At 38.4% G+C, this 21,224-nt stretch overlaps 1 protein-coding gene across 2 annotated transcripts; it reads left to right on the top strand.

Annotated features, from left to right (window-relative positions):
• Positions 1–8,874: 8,874 nt before the first annotated feature.
• Positions 8,875–11,236, top strand: LOC110676261. 2 transcript variants are annotated; one of them, XM_021843451.1, is made up of 2 exons: positions 8,875–9,291; positions 9,360–11,236. In XM_021843451.1, exon 2 carries the CDS (start codon positions 9,369–9,371, stop codon positions 10,953–10,955), a length of 1,587 nt encoding a protein of 528 aa, XP_021699143.1. In that variant the 5' UTR covers positions 8,875–9,291; positions 9,360–9,368; the 3' UTR covers positions 10,956–11,236. The 2 variants fall into 2 exon arrangements, with proteins under 2 accessions (XP_021699143.1, XP_021699137.1); XM_021843445.1 differs by having other exon boundaries at positions 8,877–9,287.
• Positions 11,237–21,224: the final 9,988 nt, after the last annotated feature.

The raw sequence follows: 21,224 nt of genomic DNA, 5'->3' as shown, positions 1-21,224 counted from the left end.
TTTGAACAGCAGCAATAATATTTTGATGAAATGCTGCAGAAATTTTTAGAAGAACATAATAAGAAATCTCAAGTGGAATTTTTCAAGGATTTTTTTTATTTCATCGAATAATGCCTTAACACTTCAGTCGTCGCGCTGTTGTATTTTGTACACGCTAACTCTGAAGTACCCATTAATGGGTACTTTCGTACCCATTTCCTACTAAAGTGGTTTAACTCATTAAATGAGTAAGGTCGACTTACCCATTAAAGAGTATCGAACACGAACTTCAAAACATGGGTATTTTTTACTCCTGGTTAATTTTGGAAAAATGGGTAAAAATGCCTCATGTTTTTGCTGATTTTGCTCTGGAATCAGGTTAAGAATTGAGACAATGGAAAATCAAGTTGAAAAACAAATCTCAGTAGAGTAAAGTGGGGCAAAAGTTCGAGTGGGGTAAGAGTTTCTTTTTAAGATTTCTAGCTCAATTCAAAACAAATCTTATAAATGTCATGGTGGTTCAATTGCTATTCAAGTAAGAGACTTTCACTCCAAATATCATAAAAATCGATTGAGATTTGGAAAAGTTATGGCTATTTGTTGTATTTCGACGTGAATATTGTAATTTTTGGTCAAACTTTCGTTGCATGGAACCAATTGAAGATAAAATCTTTTTCAATATTTTATATAAGGGCGTTTCTAGGCCTATGATAAGGTTGCTTTGAGGTGTATTAGTTTTTGCATAAATGCTTGAAAACAGTTTTTGGCCCATAGTGGGGCAAAAGTTCGAATCAGCGGGGCAAAAGTTCGACCCGTATATAAAATCACGGAAAAAATTGCAAATTGCCTAACATCCACATATTATCTTCAAATTTAGTTAAATTCGTCTGATCGTGTGAAAATTGTCACCAAAAATTTACATTTCCACTTAGTTTTGCAAAAAACTGCTATTTTTGAGTATATTATAATTAACTCGGTTTTGGGCAATTTTTTGATATAAATTTAGTTTGTATTTTTCGTCAAACTTAAGTTTACGGCTGGTGTAAGGTATGCCTGTCATAAAAGGATCGATATTTTGTGTTTTAGCCAGCGAACTTTTGCCCCACACTTGATTCGAACTCTTGCCCCACCGGTGGGGCAAAAGTTCGAATAAGACAATCAATTTTGAAACTGTTATAACTAAAAATGAGTAAATATTTTGACCCAAGTTTGTTCAGTTAAATTATAGCCAATATGTTGAAGGTTCACTGTATGGTATTTGTTTTGTTTCAACTGCTATTGTTTTCCTGGAAACTTTGATTATACCACTAAGGTCGAACTTTTGCCCCACCTTACTCTACGATATAAATGAATTACGTATTTATTATGTCATTTGTTGCGTTCACACATTATCACAATGCTTATTTTTCTTGGATATCGGCTCCGCGAACTGTTGTGTTGCATCAGTATCCGGGTTCTGTAAAATAAATAAAGAACACAATAGTCCACTTACCAAACAAAAATCATATCAGAAACTACTTACCTTTTATTATTTCTTGAATATGATTTTAAGCTAGCTATTAGAATAGTTCCGGCATCGAAAATTGATTTTATTATCACCGAAGGAAGTATGACTGCAAAATCTATTTCAAAATGAAGGTGCTACTCGTCAAACCATCCCGCGTATTATTTACCCATCATCGTAAAACGAAGAGAAACTTCCTCATGGGGAATAAGTACCCTTTTTGTGACATTTAAAAAATACCCTTTTTCTGACAATTCAGTACTGGTAATAAAAATGGGTATTTGGAACCCATTTAATGGGTACTTCAGAGTTAGCGTGTACAACATTGCTGAAAAAACCTTGCTGTTCGGTCTCACCGCAACGACTCTCCCATTTAATGATAGGCGCACTCAGCTGCAGCCGTAGCGCAGCAGTGTATATTTTTATTTATTTATTTATTTCGTCAAGCATAGGTAGACTACATACAATAATTACAATACTTTCTTACATGCTATGGATTACTTCTATTGTTCTTTAGTTGTGTTTTAAGCTGCTCTTTGGACATAGTAATGCCAATGAATTCGCAATGTACATTATACTGACGCATCATACGGTTTATTGGTCCGTTTTGAGCATAATGCGTTCTGCATGATTTTTCCGATTTTTCTGAAAATAATTTTCTTGTTCTTAAATGCCGAGAGGGTGTGTAGAAGTTTAGTTGAGAAAGAAGTGCAGCAGAGTCTACACGGTTCGAAATAATGTTGTTTATAAATGTCGAATTCGTTTTGAACCTAGGTTGGAACTGGCGCAACCCGTTCTGAATCACAGTTTCAACCCCAACCCGATTCAGGTTCGACCGGACTACAATTTGCTTGACGTTCGTTTGTTTATGTGTTGATCACCGACCCAGTTCCTAAAAACGAAAACGACAAAAGAGAATCATTGCGAATTCCCGGCGTTGCTTGAGTGTTTCCAAGTTGATGAGCATGCAGCGTGCTTCATACGACGGAAGTGGCAGAACAGTCCAATTCAATTTCCGAAGGGCGTATAGAAGGAATTGCTTCTGTACTGATTCTATGCGTTCTTCATGTACGACATGATACGGGTTCCATACTAGGTGATAGTATTCCAGAATTGGTCTTACATGTGTAGTATACAATAGTTTAATAGTATATGGGTCTTGAAAATTGTTGCTGAACCTCTTAATGAAGCCAAGCATGCTGTTTGTTTTGTTTATTATGGAATTATAATGTTCTACAAAAGTGAGTTTAGAGTCTAGGATTACGCCCAAATCCCTTACAATTTTACACTTCTGCACTACTTGATTTCCTAAAAATACTTCAATTGGTGGTGTTACATATTTTCGACTAAATGCTATTGAATTACATTTTTTGATGTTGAGCTGAAGTAAACTTTTTTGGCACCAAGTGAAGAATAAGTTAATGTCATTCTGGAATTCTTCTGCTTCGCTAGAATTACTTACTTCCATGAAGAGCTTCATGTCGTCTGCATATATAAGAAATTTTATTTTTCTAAGTAAAAAGGAAATGTCGTTTACATACAAAATAAAAAGAAGTGGGCCTAAATGAGAACCTTGGGGTACTCCAGAGGTTACAGAAATGGGTGCTGATAATTTATTTTGAAAGCGCACAATTTGTTTCCTATGTGATAGATATAACTGGATCCAACTCAAGAGTCCTGGCTCCATTCCTATTTTTTGCAATTTGAAGATTAATAATGGTATGTCGATTCGGTCAAATGCCTTACTGAAGTCAGTGTAGAGGGCTTCTACGTGCTTGCCATTGTCCATTGCGTTGAGAATGAAAGATACAAATTCTAGCAGATTGGAAGATGTTGAGCGGCCTTTAAAAAAGCCATGCTGCCTACAAGTAATTTGGTTTTTTACTTGCTGGAAAATTTTGTCGTTTACGAGAGATTCGAAGAGTTTGGGAATACATGAGATAATGGCAATTCCGCGATAGTTCCGTATGTCAGATTTTGTACCTGATTTGAAAACAGGCACCAAATATGAGGATTTCCAAGCTACTGGGAATTTTCCATTATTTAGAGACATGTTGAAAAGGCGTTCTAAGGGAAGGGTAAGTTCTTCTGAGAGATTTTTGAAGAACACGGGTGCAATGCCATCCGGTCCTGCTCCCTTAGTTGCGTCCAGGTTTTTTAGTGCCGATAAGATTTCTTGTTGTGATAGTTTTTCAATAGATATGCTATTAGAAATTTCTGGGAAAAAAGAATAGAAATTGCGGTCGCGGTCTTCTTCAGAGTAGGTGGTATACACTTCTTGGAAGAAATCTGCAAAGAGGTTGCAGATATCGGAAGAGTTTTCACCTACGTTTCCGTCAAAATGCATTCGCGAAGGGAAATTACTACTTTTTAATTTTGTGTTTACATAATTAAAAAAGTTTTTAGGACATGATTTGACTTCGGATTCGACCTTACGATTATATTCTTCATGTGCGGAGTTAATGGCTGAGTTGAGTTGGTTACATATGTCATGGTAATTTTGTAAGTTAGTGGCAGTATTTTCTTTTTTGTATAATTTCTGTTTCTTGTTCTTTAATTTGTCTACTTTCGCCCCAGCTAGCAGCAAGCAGCCCAATTGCTTTGATGCTGTTGCTTTGGGCTGCATGATGCTAGCTGTCGGCGCACCTTATCAATGCTATGCACATTTGTACTACCTCTCGAGTATGAAGGACACACGATTCCCTATGTGATGTTAGTTGTAAGTTGTGATCGTTATCCATAGTATCCCCCACCGAGCAGGAGCACTGCCTCTCGGTGGTGGGCAATAAATGAGTAGAAGTCAAGTCGTAGTTCGTTCATTCGTCTGCCCCTTCGGGACCAAATTAATTACACAACGTAGAGCCTGGTCAACCCTGGACGAAACATTGGTGCCGTGACCAGGATAACGGACACCCTGGAGGAACGATCGACGAGTGATGGACTACAGCATCGGACAACTCACCCCGGGCCGAAGTGTCGCCCAATCGGGTCTCGCCGTCCACATGTAGGACCTAGCGTCCACCCGCCGGACCATTGCCGTCCATGCATCGGACCCCTGCGTCCATTCCCGGACCTCTGCCGTCCATCCGGACCCCTGCGTCCATTTGTGGGACCCTCGCGTCCATTCCCGGGCCATCGCCGTCCAACCGGACCTCGCCGTCCACCTGTGGGACCCACACAGCCAATTCAGATTACCGACCCCAGTAAAATTTTACTGGGTTTTGGAACTACGGTTTTTTCGGTAATTTCTACGATTACCGAAAAAACCCAGTAAATCAAAATATGTTTTGATTGATGGAAATTACTGACTTAGTCAGTAAAATTGTAAAGCGTTTTTACTGGCTTTCCAGTTTCCCATGCTCCAATTTGCTTTTCCGGATACTGTTTTTTTTTCAGAAATCAATACAAATTAACACCCAATCGACATGAACATGGACATCAAAATGCATTTTTCGTACGAATAAACATCTACGGTATGTTCATATCTCAGTGGAAGTAATCGAAAAATGTGTGACAATATCATTATTTGGATGGTTTGCATACAAGAGGCAAACTCAATGATGCAGATGACTTCACCTCTTGTATGGAAACCATCCGAATTTACCAACGTAAGCAGTCCTGAGCCTTTTTGGTTGCTTAAAATGGTTGAGTTTCTCACTAAATTTCGATTACTTACCACGAGAAAGCGCAAAATAGGTGCAGGAAAAGCTTGGTTGCCAAAGCCGTGACTCCCGGCGCCGGACGATTTTACAGCAGGAGATTCTCATTTGACACTTTCCCGCATGCGCATCAGTTTGTTTTGATTTGATTTTGACGACAAGTCAGTAAAAAACATCAACTACTGAATGAGCCTATGCATGCTATAAAACGTTTGACTTTTACTGTGCGCCCTGTTTTCAAGTTGCCAGTGAGAGAGAGCGAGACAACACCAACACACGGCGCACAGTAAAAGTCATGAGAACAAAAGAATTTATAGCACGTACAGAGGCTCATAGTCGGTAATTGTTTTTACTGACTTTTCGGCCTGTTCGGTAATGTTGCAAAATTGGGTCTGACAGCTACCGTAGTTCAGTAAAAAGTAAAATTTATTACTGAACCTCAGAAGTTTTCAATTAAAAAGCTGAAAGTTCGGTATTTTTTATGATTTACAATTCGTACCCAGTATAAAAAATTACCGAACAAGCAAATCGTGATTGAGTGTGCAGCGTCCAACCGCCGGACCGTAGCCGTCCATGCACCGGACCTCTGCCGTCCATCCGGACCCCTGCGTCCATCTGTGGGACCTTAGCCGTCCATCGGGACCGTAGCGTCCACCTGCAAGGCCGAACAGTCGACTTGCGAGCAAACGATCTTCCCCAGGACCCCAACGTCCACCCGTGCAAAGCCGAAGTGTCGATTTGCCGAAGAGAAGTGATCATACCCCGGACCCCTGCGTCCACCCGCTGCAACCCCGCATCCATTCATCGGACCGTCAGCGTCATAAATGGACCCTAGCGTCATCATCATCAAGCAACAAAAAATCAATCAACGAAAGCAAAACATCATCCCGTTCAAGTGTGCTACGTGCCATCGACCAAAATCAAGCGAGCCCTCATGCCAGGCTAAGAATGCTACCTAGACGGACTGCGCATCACCACCGTCGAGCGTGAACCATCTCACTCTGCCAACAGCAAGCTATCGTCGCGCCGAGCCGAGTACCTACCAACAGTGGAAAACATTCGTTTTCGGGCGGGAGTATGTTCGGGCTCACCGCAACGATTCCCCATTCATTGCTAGGCGCACTCTGCTACAGCAGATGCGCAGCAGCGTATTTAATTTCACTGTTTCTCCCCCAGCTAGCAGCAAGCAGCCCAACTGCTTTCATGCTGTTGCATTGGGCTGCGTGATGCTAGCTGTCGGCGCAAATTATCATTGTAAAGCAAAGCAAATCCGTACTACCTCTCGTATATAAAAGAGGCACAGTATCATGTGTAATGTTAGTTGTAAGTCGTTGTTGTAACCGTAGAGTATCCCCCACCGAGCAGGAGCACTGCCTCTCGGTGGTGGGCAATAAATCAACGTGAGAGTAATAGTTTGCGTAGCTTCGTTATTCGTCTGCCCCTCCGGGACCAAAGTAAATCACAACGTAGGGCCTGGTCAACCCTGGACGAAACACTTCTCGATTACTTTTTCAAATCGACGTAAGTAACTTCTACACGGTTTTGAGAAAATTAATTCAGAAGAATCACAACCTGTCTTCTAAAACTGTTTTAAAATGAATCACCATTTTGACATTTTTTCGCCGTGTACATTGCTTAAATTTTGCATACAATAAGCTCGCATTCAAAAACTAGGAACTTCCTGTTATTTACCACAAAAAAATTATTACAAAATGATAAGCCTATTTATTCAGTTACTTTCGACGTTTTTGTACCAGTGTAAAATTGACTCAAGTAGTGTTTTGTTTTGATTCGTGGTTAAGTCACTTTGTCTCTCCATACAGCGGAGCGGCGAAAGTAGTGGTTAGGTAGCGAAAGTTGAAAATCTTACTTGCGTCGTTTTGTAAATCCGGAAAGTAAACGTTCTAAAAGTGAAAAATCGAGTTGGTTTAGAGCAAAACGTGTAGAATTTCGTCTGCGAAACACGTAGAATTGATAAAGTAAGTTTGTATACTTTTTTGACTTGAGTCTGTTTGAATAAGTTTTCGAGACTTGCTTTTCGTTCACATCAGCAGCGGTTAAGGAATTTTTAATCAATCCCGAAGAGTTGTTATTGTGTATGATTTTTTAAAGAATCTTTATAGAAAATTCTGGATCAAATGAAAAAAGGCATAGGAATTATTGTAATTTCTTGGAAATATGTCGAGAAGATATTTTTCAAAAACTCTGGAATTAACCTTTGTGGAAGAACTTTTGTAGGACCTGTCCTAGATGAAACAGTTGAAGAAATTGGCGAAAAAACATCTGGAAGAAATCCTGAGATTTTTTCCTCACAATAATCTCTATGAAATTTACTGGAGGTGCCGTTGGAGAGCTCTAGGATTTTCTGGACCACATTCTGATCCATTGATAAGTTCCTGAAGGTATTCCAGAAGGAATCTTTGCAGAAATAGTCACATAATAGTCTCTGACAGTTTTTCTAGCCTTCATAATATTGAACTAGAACTCATTGCATCTGTTCAACCTTTTTTCCCACGACTTTGATCGACTATTACTTTATAAAAAAAAAACATTCTTAAAAAAATACTCGAACAAACAATGTTTCAAGTGGTCTAATTTTTCATAAGTTAGTTAATTTTTGTTTTTAATAGTAATTTGATTGTATATCAATAGTTTTACTGTTGAAACAGTTTGTTAAATTTTGGAATAATCTGATGGCTAAAGAATGATATTCTTGTAACTAATACATAGTATTAATCTGGTTCGTCTAAAATTAATGGAGCTCTGGAGACAAAAAAGTGACTTTAGAGACCATTTTGATTAAAATGTTTTTACAACCTTAACCAAAAGCAGAGTTTGTTTAGAGACATGCATTAAAATAGTGATCAAGACTCTTGAAAGATAATGTACTATTCGTACTTTTTGTAATTTTCACTATTTTCCTACAAAATTTATTATTTCATATGCTCATGAAAGACACCCAACTGGAACTGAGAAATGTCCTTGCCTTTACCAACTTGGCAGTCTTAGGTCCTGTTTGCTTGTTTAGATGAGTTTTATTCGGAATAAATATAAATCACTACAAATTAAAATACTGAACATTTCAAGTAGCTTTTTAAAAGCGGCGCAGCCGAAAATTTTTTCATTGAAAGGATTTCGTGTTACAAAAAGGACATATTCTACCATGTATTACTATTTCGCAATAATTTCCCTGAGTGTAATCGAAATTCCCTGAGAATTCCAGGTTTTTTCCAGGTTGAATAAAATTCCCTGATAATTCCAGGTTTTCCAGGTTTTTCCAGGTAGTAGACACCCTGCCAGGGGAGTCAAGAAAATTTCCTTTACGTAAGACACCTTCAGCATGGCTTTGTAGCCTTTGTAGCCGCGGACTCTAACCACTCGGCTAAGGAAGGCCCCATTTTCACATAAAACTGTATGCCATTGTGGCGCGTGTGCCCCCTGTTTTATGTTTTGATATACGATTTCTGATGCGCATGCGCTATTCGCTGTCTCTCCGTCAAGGTCCCTGCACACTACCTCCGACAGGTAACTAAGGGTAGGTGCACTAGTTTTCGACCGACCAAAAGTTATAAATCCAAGAGCTGCCCAAGTAGTTTTTTATTCGAATGTCTTCTTGTTTCTATTTCTGGCGTTATGTCCCAACTGATTCTCAGTTAGGTGTTATTATGAGCCCTCCCACAGTTATTAGTTGAGAACTTTGTCTATGTCTAAGTATTAAGGTTTTCACTGAAACTATGACGAAAACCGATGCATCTACCCTACCTCCAACAGTGTATCGCAGCAAAATATTTAGAGTTATATACTTATATACCTACTTCTAAGTTCTTAACAATCTTTAGTTTTAGATTTGACTGGGAAAACTCCGTTGAATGTTTTGGATATCATTAGTGAAATGATACCGACGAAAGCTACCCACAGAAATGTTCTCTCAATCTGGAAAACTGGAAATAATTCAGCAGTCGACTAATTGCAGTTTAATTATGGAAATGGTGACAGCAGTATTTAAGAAATAAATCTATCGTTCTTTTAAGCTATAGCTAAGGTATATGCAAGAGTATTTTTTGTGTTTAATACGTAAAACAAACGAATAGGAAAGACATCACGAAAACTATTTCAATACTAACGATAAGCAGCTGTTAGGAAAGGTAGGAATGTGGCTTAATGAGATTATCAGACAGGAACATAGAATCTGAATCGGTGATCTAAATCTTTCACAGCTCGTCAGGATGGATTGGGGATCACTTCCGTTGGAACTGCTTCAGGCCATTTTTGAACAACTGCATTTCAAGGACCAATTAAGCTGTGCACTTGTTTGTCGCGCCTGGAACCAAGCAATATTCGAGTGCCCTTCGCTGGCCAATCGAGTGGTGTTCTCGTTCGATGCGGCTCACACGGAACAGTTGAGGTCGATCATACCGATGAGTGAAAGAAACTATCGGCAATTAGCCATCGGGTTGAGCGTGCCGTGGAATCAGGACATCGAGAAGTGCTTGGGTGAAGCCATCCAGCAGTGGAACATCCGGTTCGTTTCTTTGGTGGGTGAACCGGACAAAGTGCGCGACTGTCTGGACTCAAACATGCCGTTTTTTAGTTCGCTCACGGAGCTGAATCTAGAGTTCACGTTGACCCGTGCTTGGCCTGCCATTGACATTAGAGAGTTAGAGCTGAGCCAGTTGAAGAAGATGCACTATTTGCAGGTCTACACCGGTGCAACACAGACCAATACACTCTTCCGGTTTGTGCTTCCAAAGGTGGAAGAAGTTTCTCTGGTTCTGGATTCCTTGGCAAACGAGGAAGCGATGTACTGGGAAGATCCTTTGATTGAACTGTCCGGCTGCGATCGCCTCAGATCCCTGGAGGTTGATTTGAACGGAACCATGTGGGAGGATTTTTTCGCCATACACAAACCGTATATGGAACGGTTGGTAATCCGTCGAGCGATCGATGAATATCAGAACCGCAACTGGAATCACGAGTTTTCCAAAATGCCAAATCTACGACACGTAGAGTTCACCTTCGCGAATAATGATATGCTAACCTGTTTGAACCGAAACTGTAAAAAGATCGAAAGACTGCTCATCAATGGATTCTGTCTGGACGATGGCACCTTTGTCAGCAGTATGCAGTTTCCGATTCTGAGAAATTTACACATGGACGGATGGTCAAATGGATCGCTCTTTTCCAACGAGCTATCACTTACTCTAGACAATCTGGAAGACCTTACCTGGAAGTACGTAGAACTGACTCCTGCTCAGGGCATATTCACTCTCATTGCGCCCAACGTGAAACGCCTTACGCTTAGAGGCTGCGAATACGCTCGTTTCGAACTGGATATCGGCAGCCGGTTAGTGTCACTCGACATGGACTACTACGGAGTACAGATAGTGGCACCGAATTTCCTGAATCGGCTAGATCACCTGAGGCACCTGACACTCCACATCAGTGGCCGGTCTGCATTGTTGGCCTCCAAAATGTGCCATCTTCGTCATGTCAAACGGCTGGAAGTGGTGTGCTCTACCGAGAGCTACGGATACGATTGTAACGATCTCTTCGAAAGCATTTGCCACAATTTGGTAGAACTGGAAGAATTCGTCCTGAGAAATGAGCACGAAAATATGCTTAAGTTAGATTACCGGCATTATACGAAACTTGCCAATTTGACTCAGCTGAAAGTGTTAACGCTACAGTACGTCACGCTGCAGAATGTTACCGGTGGGACGGAACTGAAACACGTGCCACATTTGAACGTGGGGGGTTGTTCCACCTCAGGAGATTGCGCCGTTCGTCCTAGTCTGATGGAAGTGGAGAGCTAACATAGATGAAAGAATTAGTGCGAAGATTAGTAATAATGTACACTGGTTTTCACATTCATTGATCACTCACTTTAAGTAGTCAAATCACACGCCGAATAGTGTGGCTAGTAGAGTAATATTTATTATATGATCCAAAAGAATGTTATGCTTACCTCTGATACTAAATAATTTAACATCACAACTTATTTTAATAGAAAGGAGTAATGAAGTACCTATAGTTTATACAAAGTTTTTTAAATGTAAGTGATAACATAAAAGAACTCAATTGCTTTTTCATTTAATTTGTCTAAATCATATTCCAAGATGACAAGCCTATAGAAACCTGGGTAGAATCGGATTAGCAAAATTTACTGTTGTTCATCAAAACTCACAGCTTTTATATCCAGAAACTAATCTTTGGAGAGGTTTAAATAAAACGTCCAACTCACTTGAAAGTCACGATACAAGAGATCGAACCGTTGGGTTTATTCATTCTTTATACCTTACAGCTATAATTTCGAGTTCACTCACGTGATTACTATAATAAAGTTCATTTGATATAATCTGAGGGTTTTGATCTAGTAGCTCACCGCCACTCCGAAGTAGTTCGCTCACCAGTAGCTCACCGCAGCTTTTCCTGCACTCTTGCACACGAATGCTTTCTCTCCACACTGCCGATTATCAATTATTCAGTCGTACTAGTCACTCACCTCACAGTAGTCTCATAGCTCATCACCGGCCTTGTAACCACTCACCGACTATCTCACTACAAACTTCTCACCACCAGTCTCGATAGTAGGCTCACACCGTCTAACACGCTAGCTTTATAACTTATGTCGAATTCGTTTTTGAACCCAGGTTGGAACTGGCGCAACCCGTTCTGAATCACAGTTTCAACCCCAACCCGATTCAGGTTCGACCGAACTATAATTTGCTTGACGTTTGTTTGTTTATGTGTTGATCACCGACCCAGTTCCTAAAAACGAAAACGACATTAGGCAGCCCACTTCTCACCTATTGTTTTAACATACGTTTATTCTGATTGAAATCGAACAATGCCCTTCAAAATGGCTTTCGCCGGTACCCCACACTTGCCTATCTAGCCAATAATCCCAAATGGCGCCTAATCACGCAAGGGCAAACCCTGCTACACTTAATCTATGCGACATTTTTTTTTCTTTTGTTGGACTGGAAAGCGGGGCACAGGCCACTTAATACGGCTAGCAATCGATACCAACCCAAGTAACCACTAAGCCGTATAAATCGGCACCAAATCGGTTCTATAGTCGATTTAAAAGCATGCTTAACAGGGCTTATTGAACCTATATCGTAATTAAGGGCTGATATAAAGCCACTTTTGGCGAATTATTCGGCTGATAAACGGCCTAATCGTTCCGAGTCTCTGTAGTGAGAGGTGTCAAAATTTTATAGCAGGTGGGCAAAAAAAAAAGAAAGAAAAAGAAAGTTGTTTATTTTCTGCACCGTATTTTCTATCTATGCTCCTCTTCGAAGTTTTTTTTTTACTTGTTCTCAGACTTGAACTGATGTATTCAAGGCTTCTATCAGACATTTTTCATCGCGTATTCCAACTGCTCCACCGACGCGCTGCTGAATGACTTCGCCCAGCGTCATATATAAAGAAAGAAAAGTTGCTGTAGCCTGCAGACTTTATGTTCAGCAGAAGAAGTCTAAAAGGATGGTAATGCTATCAATATCATACAGTTATTAGACCCGGAATCATTTCCAACTCCCTTTTTGAGGATTGCCCTGAAAGCTGACTGAATATGTTTTCTCAAAAAAGAGATGCATGTTATGATATCCCGAGATAAACCTCCCTTTTCCGTAAGCCATTTACGTATTTGTTTCCTTCTCTTTTACTTGCTCTCATCGCGATTAAGCAACTCCCAAACGATTTCAGTATCAAAAACTATATTAAGCGAAGGAGTTTCACTCACGCAACAAATGATTCCATTCCAACAATCATCCCATGTAATCTAGAATAGCATTCATAATTTGGGAAAATTGTTCCCAAATTTCATCATCGTTCATTACGGCTTTGTTTTGGTTCAAATTTGTTTTGCGATACAAACGTCATGATGCTAAGCCGTTTATAGGCATTGACAACTGTTGTGTGCGGCTTATATACACAGGGTTCACAAGCCCTGTAATAAAGCGTTATATAATTATATACGGCTTCTATCAGGGCTTGATGGTCACAGTGCCTATGAGCATTTTAAAAATGTCTTATGAAACCAGATAACACTGAAAAACCGTTAACCGGCTCATATACCGCTTATAACAGTGCTTAATGGTTACCTGGGAATGGCAGACCACGCCGTGCTCTGTATCTAGCCACACCACGTTTTTTAGAATTTGTACAAAATTCTGCACACAGCGATATGCTGCTCAAGCTGCAACTTTATACTACCTTTAAGAAATCGGCTCAATCTTACAGCACGCTACCACTGCCTAGAAAGTCACAAAAAAATCTGCTAAGCACGTTCTTCTATTCTAAGCTTTTTTTCCAATTCGTCACCACTTTTTATATACAGAAACTAATCTTCGGAGAGGTTTAAATAAAACGTCCAACTCGCTTGAAAGTCACGATACAAGAGATCGAACCGTTGGGTTTATTCATTCTTTATACCTTACAGCACATGTGCTTACAGCTATAATTTCGAGTTCACTCACGTGATTACTATAACACAGCGTAACAAAAATGACATTTTTGCGTGTCTCAAGGATCAAATTTTGTGTCTCTAGTAGATTTGGGGTTACTGAATCTGGTGCCATTCTCAGAAATGTTCCAGCACGTCACAATTTTTAGCTACAGGTCGCCAAAGTTGTATAAACCAATGATTTTATTAATGTTTACATGAAATTTAAAGTACAATTTATCATACTTTTTTGCAATCTAATCCACCAAACATGCAAAATAGAACTTGAACTTTTATTTCAGACATAATTTGATTGAAATTGCGCGATTAAATTTCGATTAAACCGATTTTTTCAACATGCTTGCAGTCTCCATACAAAATTCTTCGTTTCTTCTATATGGCAAAATACATCAATTCTCTAAACCATCAAAAAATGACTTTTCCGTATCGAAAGTAATACAAACTTTGATGATAAATATTGTTATCCACATAAAGTTTGAATTCTGTGGCAAATTAAGCCAATATATGACCTTACAAGCTGGCAAACTTGCATGCAAGTTAGCTGAAATAGTCATTTTTTGCATTTTCAACAGTCAATATCTCAAAAGCTAGACGTGCTATGATATTTCTGAAAACGGCAATGGATTCAGCAACCCTTAATTAAGTGAATAGCGGTATTTTGGTGCTGGAGACAAAAACGTGTTCCGCAGTGTAATAAAGTTCATTTGATATAATCTGAGGGTTTTGATCTTAAAGTCGAACATAACAACAGCAAATATATAAAATTATAGGTACATTGAATTCTCCATGAGACGATGTCCTAAGACCATCTTTGCAAAATAATATTTTTGCCGATAGCCCAAAATAAGTGCCTCAACCGTGTGCGTGAATAGCCAAAGCGTAAAAAAGTCGCGAACAGTGGCGCGGAAGTGGGTAGGACAGATAGGACATGCCCAGACAACCAGAGGTCGCATAACAGTTTACGAACAAAGTCGTTTATTAGTACAAATAGCATCACACCCGCACTACATGGAGTGCAAAATCGTTTGACCGACGATTTTACTCGCATAAAACGCTTTTTTATGGGTTCATATGTACATTTCGTTTCGTCCCGCATAAACATACAAAGTAAGTCTGATCAATCCGTAGCAGCTGTCAAATCAATTTAGTTGTTACCAATTAAGTCGTATAAGAGTACAGATTAGTTCGCTATAAAATATACACACTCACATTGCAAACTACTTTTCATCATATAAAATATACACGTATATCGCCTTCATTTTTGTACCTATAAGGCCTTTTCGCGACATCTTATACGTAAAACTTTGCGCATATAAGCATCGCATAACGCAAAAGGTGATTTCGTTATATGTACATTCTGGTTGTGTGGGTAGATACCTCACGATTTATTTTTCAGAAAAAATTTCGTGGAGGCATTGCTGAAAAATATCCTGAAAAAAATCATCCAAGACTTAATAAAATCTCATGTAATTAGTGGACGAATTTGTGTACAAATCTTAGATGGAATCTATGAAGCAATTGCTGAAGGTATCTTCAGATAAATGGAGATTCAGATAAATCCCTAGAAATTCTTGGAGACATTTCTGGAGAAGTTATTGATTGAATTTTAGAAAACCAGGAATTTTGGAGGATGTCCCAGGAAAATCTATGGATGAATCACTGGATAAAATCTTGGAGGAATTCTTGATTTTTTTTTTTAATGAGGGGGAATTTTTAATACGACACACTAAAATCAGTCCTAGCTCTGTACTGAGGTGTACAGTGCACCGATATTACCCTTGGCCTCAGACTTTCATCTTTCTCGGAACCACCTTACGGTATTTCTTCCTCCCAGTGCATATAGCACTTAACACATCAGGGTGACCACCAAATTTCGATTTTTAAATTCCCGCTTTTTTCCCGGTTTTCCCGGTATATTTTAGAAGATTTTCCCGGTTTTTAAACTTTTCTTTCCCATGACTTCAAATGTCTATTTCTACCCGTAACGCGGGTAGATCACCTTTTCGTGGTGCGTTACGGGATAAGATCTACCAATTTGAACTCTAGTCTCATCTTGTTTGTCGGGCTAGGGTAATATGTTCTGGTAATTCAAGGATTCGCGGTACAAAGCCCTTGTTACTGGCAACAGTTTCTGAAAATTAATCTATTTTACCTAGCAAATGGTTAAACATTCGGAGTTGGTCAGTCCCGAGACTACACTTGAAGCCAGGATAACAATCATGAGTAATGGTAATTCAAGGACTCACGTGAATTCTGATTACTAAACAATTTTTCTAGCTTGATTCGGTTTTGCTGCTAGCATAAAGCCCCTTTTTTCTAGTATTTTTCTGGGACTAAACTAAAAGCGAAACAAGGATGTGACTAGAGTTCCGTTGCATGGTCATTTGCCGATTTGGTTCCTCAGAAATTTATTCGATTTTGTTTGCTAAGGTGCGCGCCTTCGCTGAGATGTAAATTTCTATGAAGGGTGTAAATAGCGGGACCTTTTCATCATAGTCGATTTTTATCAATATCTGAGAAATCAAAACAAAAACTGTACAGAAATCGATGCTTCATTGCCTATCAATGGAAATGGAGTAATGCGACATGCACTATACACTAAGGATACGGGTAATGCCACAATAGATCTAAATACTGGTCGCGCCACTGCGAACACTCCGAACAGAGAAAAAAAAAGTCTATTTCTATATTAAACATCGTTTCTATTCGTGATCAAACGTCAACATCCCACCGCAAAATCGCTAGTGTTTGGAGGTGATTTTAACCTCCATATTGCCAAATAACCTCCAAGTTAGTTCTAATAACCTCCGTTATATGAAATATGGTGGCGCGTCGATCATCGCAAGTTTATCGTTAAACAGTCAATAAAAAGCACTAACACTTTTTTATCAGTTTTAATTTTTTCATCTATTTTTTTTAAATAGTAATTTAATTGTTTGTTCCACTATTGGAACAATAACTTGATTACTAGATTTTTCTAATCTATATAGAATCTTATTCTGAAAACTATGACATAGTATTCATCTTAATAGATTTGTCGCGCGTTCGTCGAAAATCAATGGAGCTCTAGAGCTACCAGAAAAAAGGTGATTAATTTTGCTAATAAAACGGATCCTACTCTTGGCACGACAGGGGATAAATTTGAAAGCTACTAAAACCATATTTATCAACAAGGTGTCCCTTAAAGTGATTTTAAAACGAAGACAAACTTCGAATTTTTAAGTTCAAGTTCTAAGATGTAGAGAACCTGACAACCATTCGCGTTGAAAATTCGATAGATTGGTTACATTCTGGTGATAATCAAACAATCAAAATTTCAGCTCAGAGCGCTGTTTGGTTCTCTAGGCTCGTGCTCTAGAGAATTCGGTTTGGCTTTGGTTTATAATAATCTTAACCCTCTAATACCCAACCCCGCCTTTAGACGGGGTACACTTTGGAGTTTTGTGTATTTTTTCATAGCTCGGAAATTAAAATGATTTTATTTTTGGCTTAAACCTTAACTCATAACACGCATATAAGAAAAGTTTTTTATGATTTTTGAAACTTATTTGTATTATTAAAAATTGTTTGAAAAATTGTATTCTTATATAACCTACTGGGATTCATTTACGTGTATTATAAAAAATCGTATCTTTTATATTTTTTTACGATCAACCTATCACAGAAGAAGAGCCTGATGGTATTAAAATGATTTCAAATATGTTTTTCCGTTAGTTACACGAAAAATAAAAAATGTTCCAGAAAAAAATTAAAAAAATCATATTTTCAAAAGTATAGTGAAAACTCAATTTTTTATTATTGTCAAAAATCAGTATCCAGAAGAGGCTTCAAGAAAAAATTTAAAAGGATAGGGATGTTCAAAAATAAAAATAATAAAAATCAAAAACCAAAATTCATAAATTTGCGAAGAAAAATAAATCATTGCCCAAACCGTGTTTAGAATGATTTTAGATAACGAAAAATAATATTTAGATCGAAAACAAAAATTTGGGTATTAGAGGGTTAAGTGCATCTTACTGCTGAGTTTCAGATAATTTGGAAGACAAAAGCCCCAGATGCCTAAGTAAATCATCAAGATGCCCAATCTACGATAAGGAATTGGACATTAATTCAAAACTTCGAATAAAAAAGTTAGAGAAAATATCAAAAATGTGAGCTCTGACAAGGCGAGAAAAAAAATTCAAAAATATATTTGGAAGCATTGCGAAGAATAGAGTGAAACATGTTTAAGAAATATGGTGCAGCATTGCAGAAATTAAGTTACTAATGTTTGAAACATATTTGTTCATAATTACGGATTCCTCATGACAATATCATCAAACATAACTACTTTCTGCAACTTATTTTATAGAGATAACAGCGGAACATGTTCGTTTAAAACGATTTTCCCGATGATCTTCTCAGATTCCCGGTTTTTCCCGTCTTTTTCCCGGTGGATTCGAATTCCCGCGTTTTTCCCGCTTTTCCCGTTTTTCCCGGTTCGGTGGCCACCCTGCACATGTAGCAGAAGTAGCCTAGGCAAACTGCTTCTCCTGGCCGACTTAAACAATATTAGGGGTAGACGGGGTAAGACCGCCCACCTAAGCAATTTAATTCATATGTCAAAATCAAGAATCAATAAATCCTTTTTTCGACGCAGCATGTTGTTTTTGAAACCTTGCGTATAATCAAAAAATGTCACAGGTGTTGTACATTGCACCCCCGCTAATTTGAACGGTACCTCATGCAAACCATCGGAATTCACTTTTAATTGGAACTTCTAGTCACCCTAGAACCGTGTTTCTCGTTATCTCTTTCACTGTTTTGTTTTGATTCTGCGTACCGTTCCATAGCGTTCCTTTTCTCTTTACTTCGTTCCATAGGTAGATGACGTTTGAATCATTTTTAATTTGAACGATGTGCAAATTAACGGGGTACAGATTAAATGTGGTCAAACCAACGGGGTACCCGGTATTTGTGAAGATTTATTTATTTCTTGAAGCTTGAAAAATTGATTTCATATCACGATTATTTTTAGCGACGGAGTAAAACCGCCCACCCACGTGGAAAAACGACCTCCACGGTTTTCGCACACAATATTGCGAAAAAAAAATGTGCCCAGAGATCCTAAAAAGTATACTGTTTTATCAATTCTACGTTTGAGTTAATTCTACGAGTGGTGTGAGGTGACAATTGTCGGTGTCGTATAGCGAGGTGACAATTCTCGACCTGAGTGAAGTGAATCGCCGTGCAAATCAAATGGAGTCACTTCACTCGAGTCGAGAATTGTCACCTCGCTATACGACACCGACAATTGTCACCTCACGCCACTCGTAGAATAATCCCAATTGATTAACGTGGATATTAAATTATTTTTAGGGTTAATTAATTAAAAAAACATAGATATATATTGATAATAAATCTTCGAGCTGTTTAGTAGAATACCTATAAGTAGATGAAAAAAACCGAATTTAGTACTATACCATTTAATTCCACTAGAGTTTGTATCCTTTGACAGATACGCGTATTTCGACCTCAACTGTAAGGCCGTCTTCAGTGTCGTGTACTAGACTCCGCTGCATCGGTGACCTCATCCAGATTTTTACACTGGAGAGTCGCTTCTATAGTCAGGGATCTTACATCAACCTCGTCGCCAAGTACTTATTGTGCCAGTTGCTTATGCTGCACCCTTTTGCTTGGCGTCCTTCTTTAAGACTAGAATCATTTCACCAATCCTAGTCCGCTTTATGCTCCGCACATCTGCGCCCAATGGCGATAACTTCTCCGTGCTTCGCATCGCCTTCAGAACCTCGGCGTATTTCACTTCATCCGTTTTAATAACGAGGGCCTTGCCTAAATTCCTACGTTTCGCTGATTTCGGTTTAACATTCTCCTTGAGCTCCGTTTTCGGTTTTCTTGTTTTTTCATTTTCCGTCTTGTATCCACGGATTGCTGTTGCCTTGCACCTGTGGTTCCTGAATAGTTTTTAGATCTTTCCGCAAAAAAAAAATGTGCTCTACAAAGAATAGGTATAAGATTACGATTCTAATGACACATTGATTTAAAAATTTTAGCCGACCCAATGCTGAGGAAATGAGCAATGTTTTTATAGTATGTTTTTTGAAATACGTCACAACTTTTAGTAAAAATTTAGTAGGGTGCCGGTCCATTAGTGGACTACCTAAGCTATAAAAAATCATAACAAAATAACGAAAAACCTTAACAGAGATCTTTTGGCGTCAACAGAAAGATTTCAACCTGTACAATATAAGAAAAATATAAAAAGAGTGATAAAATTATTTTTTTTAACATAAAATCGTTTGATTCACTATTGGTACACGTGTTCCAGTAGTTGCGCTAGTGCTCCAGTAGTAGACGTTCGGGATTGATACAAGGAATTTTAAACAAAATGGTAAATTTTTACATAGGTTTAACATTTTTCCCTCGGAACAGCAATTAATATCTTTCGAATGAAGCATAAAGATCATCTCTAAAGCTTTTCTTCATTTTTATACATCAATTTTAAGAATTGCTTCCATCCGTTGATCCACTACTGGAACACGACGGCAACTACTGGTGCAAGGGAGCAAATTTTTTGCATAAACTTAATTATTTATATGACTTTTTGATAAAATAAAAAGCTGAAATTTGGCAAATCGACTAAACTAGAGACGATCTATTCAAAAAAAAAATAGCACATGTCGTTTTTATCGAAAAATGTTCGTTTTATTCCATAGTCCAATCTACTGGTACATTACAACCATTGGTACCAGCACCCTATACAACATTTAATAACTATTTTTGGAAAAATACCTACGAAGTAAGAATAACTTACCTTTCGAATGCACCATACAGAGTTTCAATTGGATGTGTATTCACAGAGATATGTACCGTAATTCGGAGTGTAGTTGATCAGTGGGGAGAAGTTGATCATTTCCGTACCCACATGTACAAACTGTCAAGAGAGCCATGATCCTTTTTCAATTATTACAATTTCTGTGACATTGCATTACCTGATAGCTGCTACTGATGTTTCGAATTTTGGTTCGCCATTCAAGATAATTATACTATGGAAAAACAGATTTTTTAGCAAATGTTTGATGAACTGTTGAAGGGTTCTACTCCAAACATTCGACTATTGCCAAGGCTATATAATGACACCATTTAAATAAACCTTCTCATAAATTCCAGATATGTTCTGTGAACGCAGTTTTGAATTTGCATTGAGGATAAAAAATCATTTTCAGAGAGAAAAAAATTGTGAACGAGTTGCTAATTTCAAAGGAAATTGCATACCTTTAGGCGTTTAATGTTATGTATTATGCAATTTACAATATTCAAATCCAAAATTGGCCGGTTTATCAACAAGTTGTAAAATTTTTGAGATTTGATTCGGGATCAGTGACCCCCATATCTGGGTGAATTTTACGGTACCATTTTTGTTTGTTTTTTAGGGGGTGAACCCAAACTTTTGCACGAGTGTATATGCTAAACTAGAGGGTGGTCGCTTTGGTTTTCTCAAATTGGTGGGGTTCTATAACACTTCCACGAATATCATTACCCCGAAAATCATCTCCCCGAAAACCATTAGCCCGAATACGACGTTGTTATCGAATGTCCTGGAAAAACATGT

This window comes from Aedes aegypti, chromosome 1 (genome assembly GCF_002204515.2).
Source record: "Aedes aegypti strain LVP_AGWG chromosome 1, AaegL5.0 Primary Assembly, whole genome shotgun sequence".
Lineage (NCBI taxonomy): Eukaryota > Metazoa > Arthropoda > Insecta > Diptera > Culicidae > Aedes > Aedes aegypti.
The sequence above is the reverse complement of the archived record's forward strand: the minus strand, read 5'-3'. Positions and strand labels throughout refer to the sequence as shown.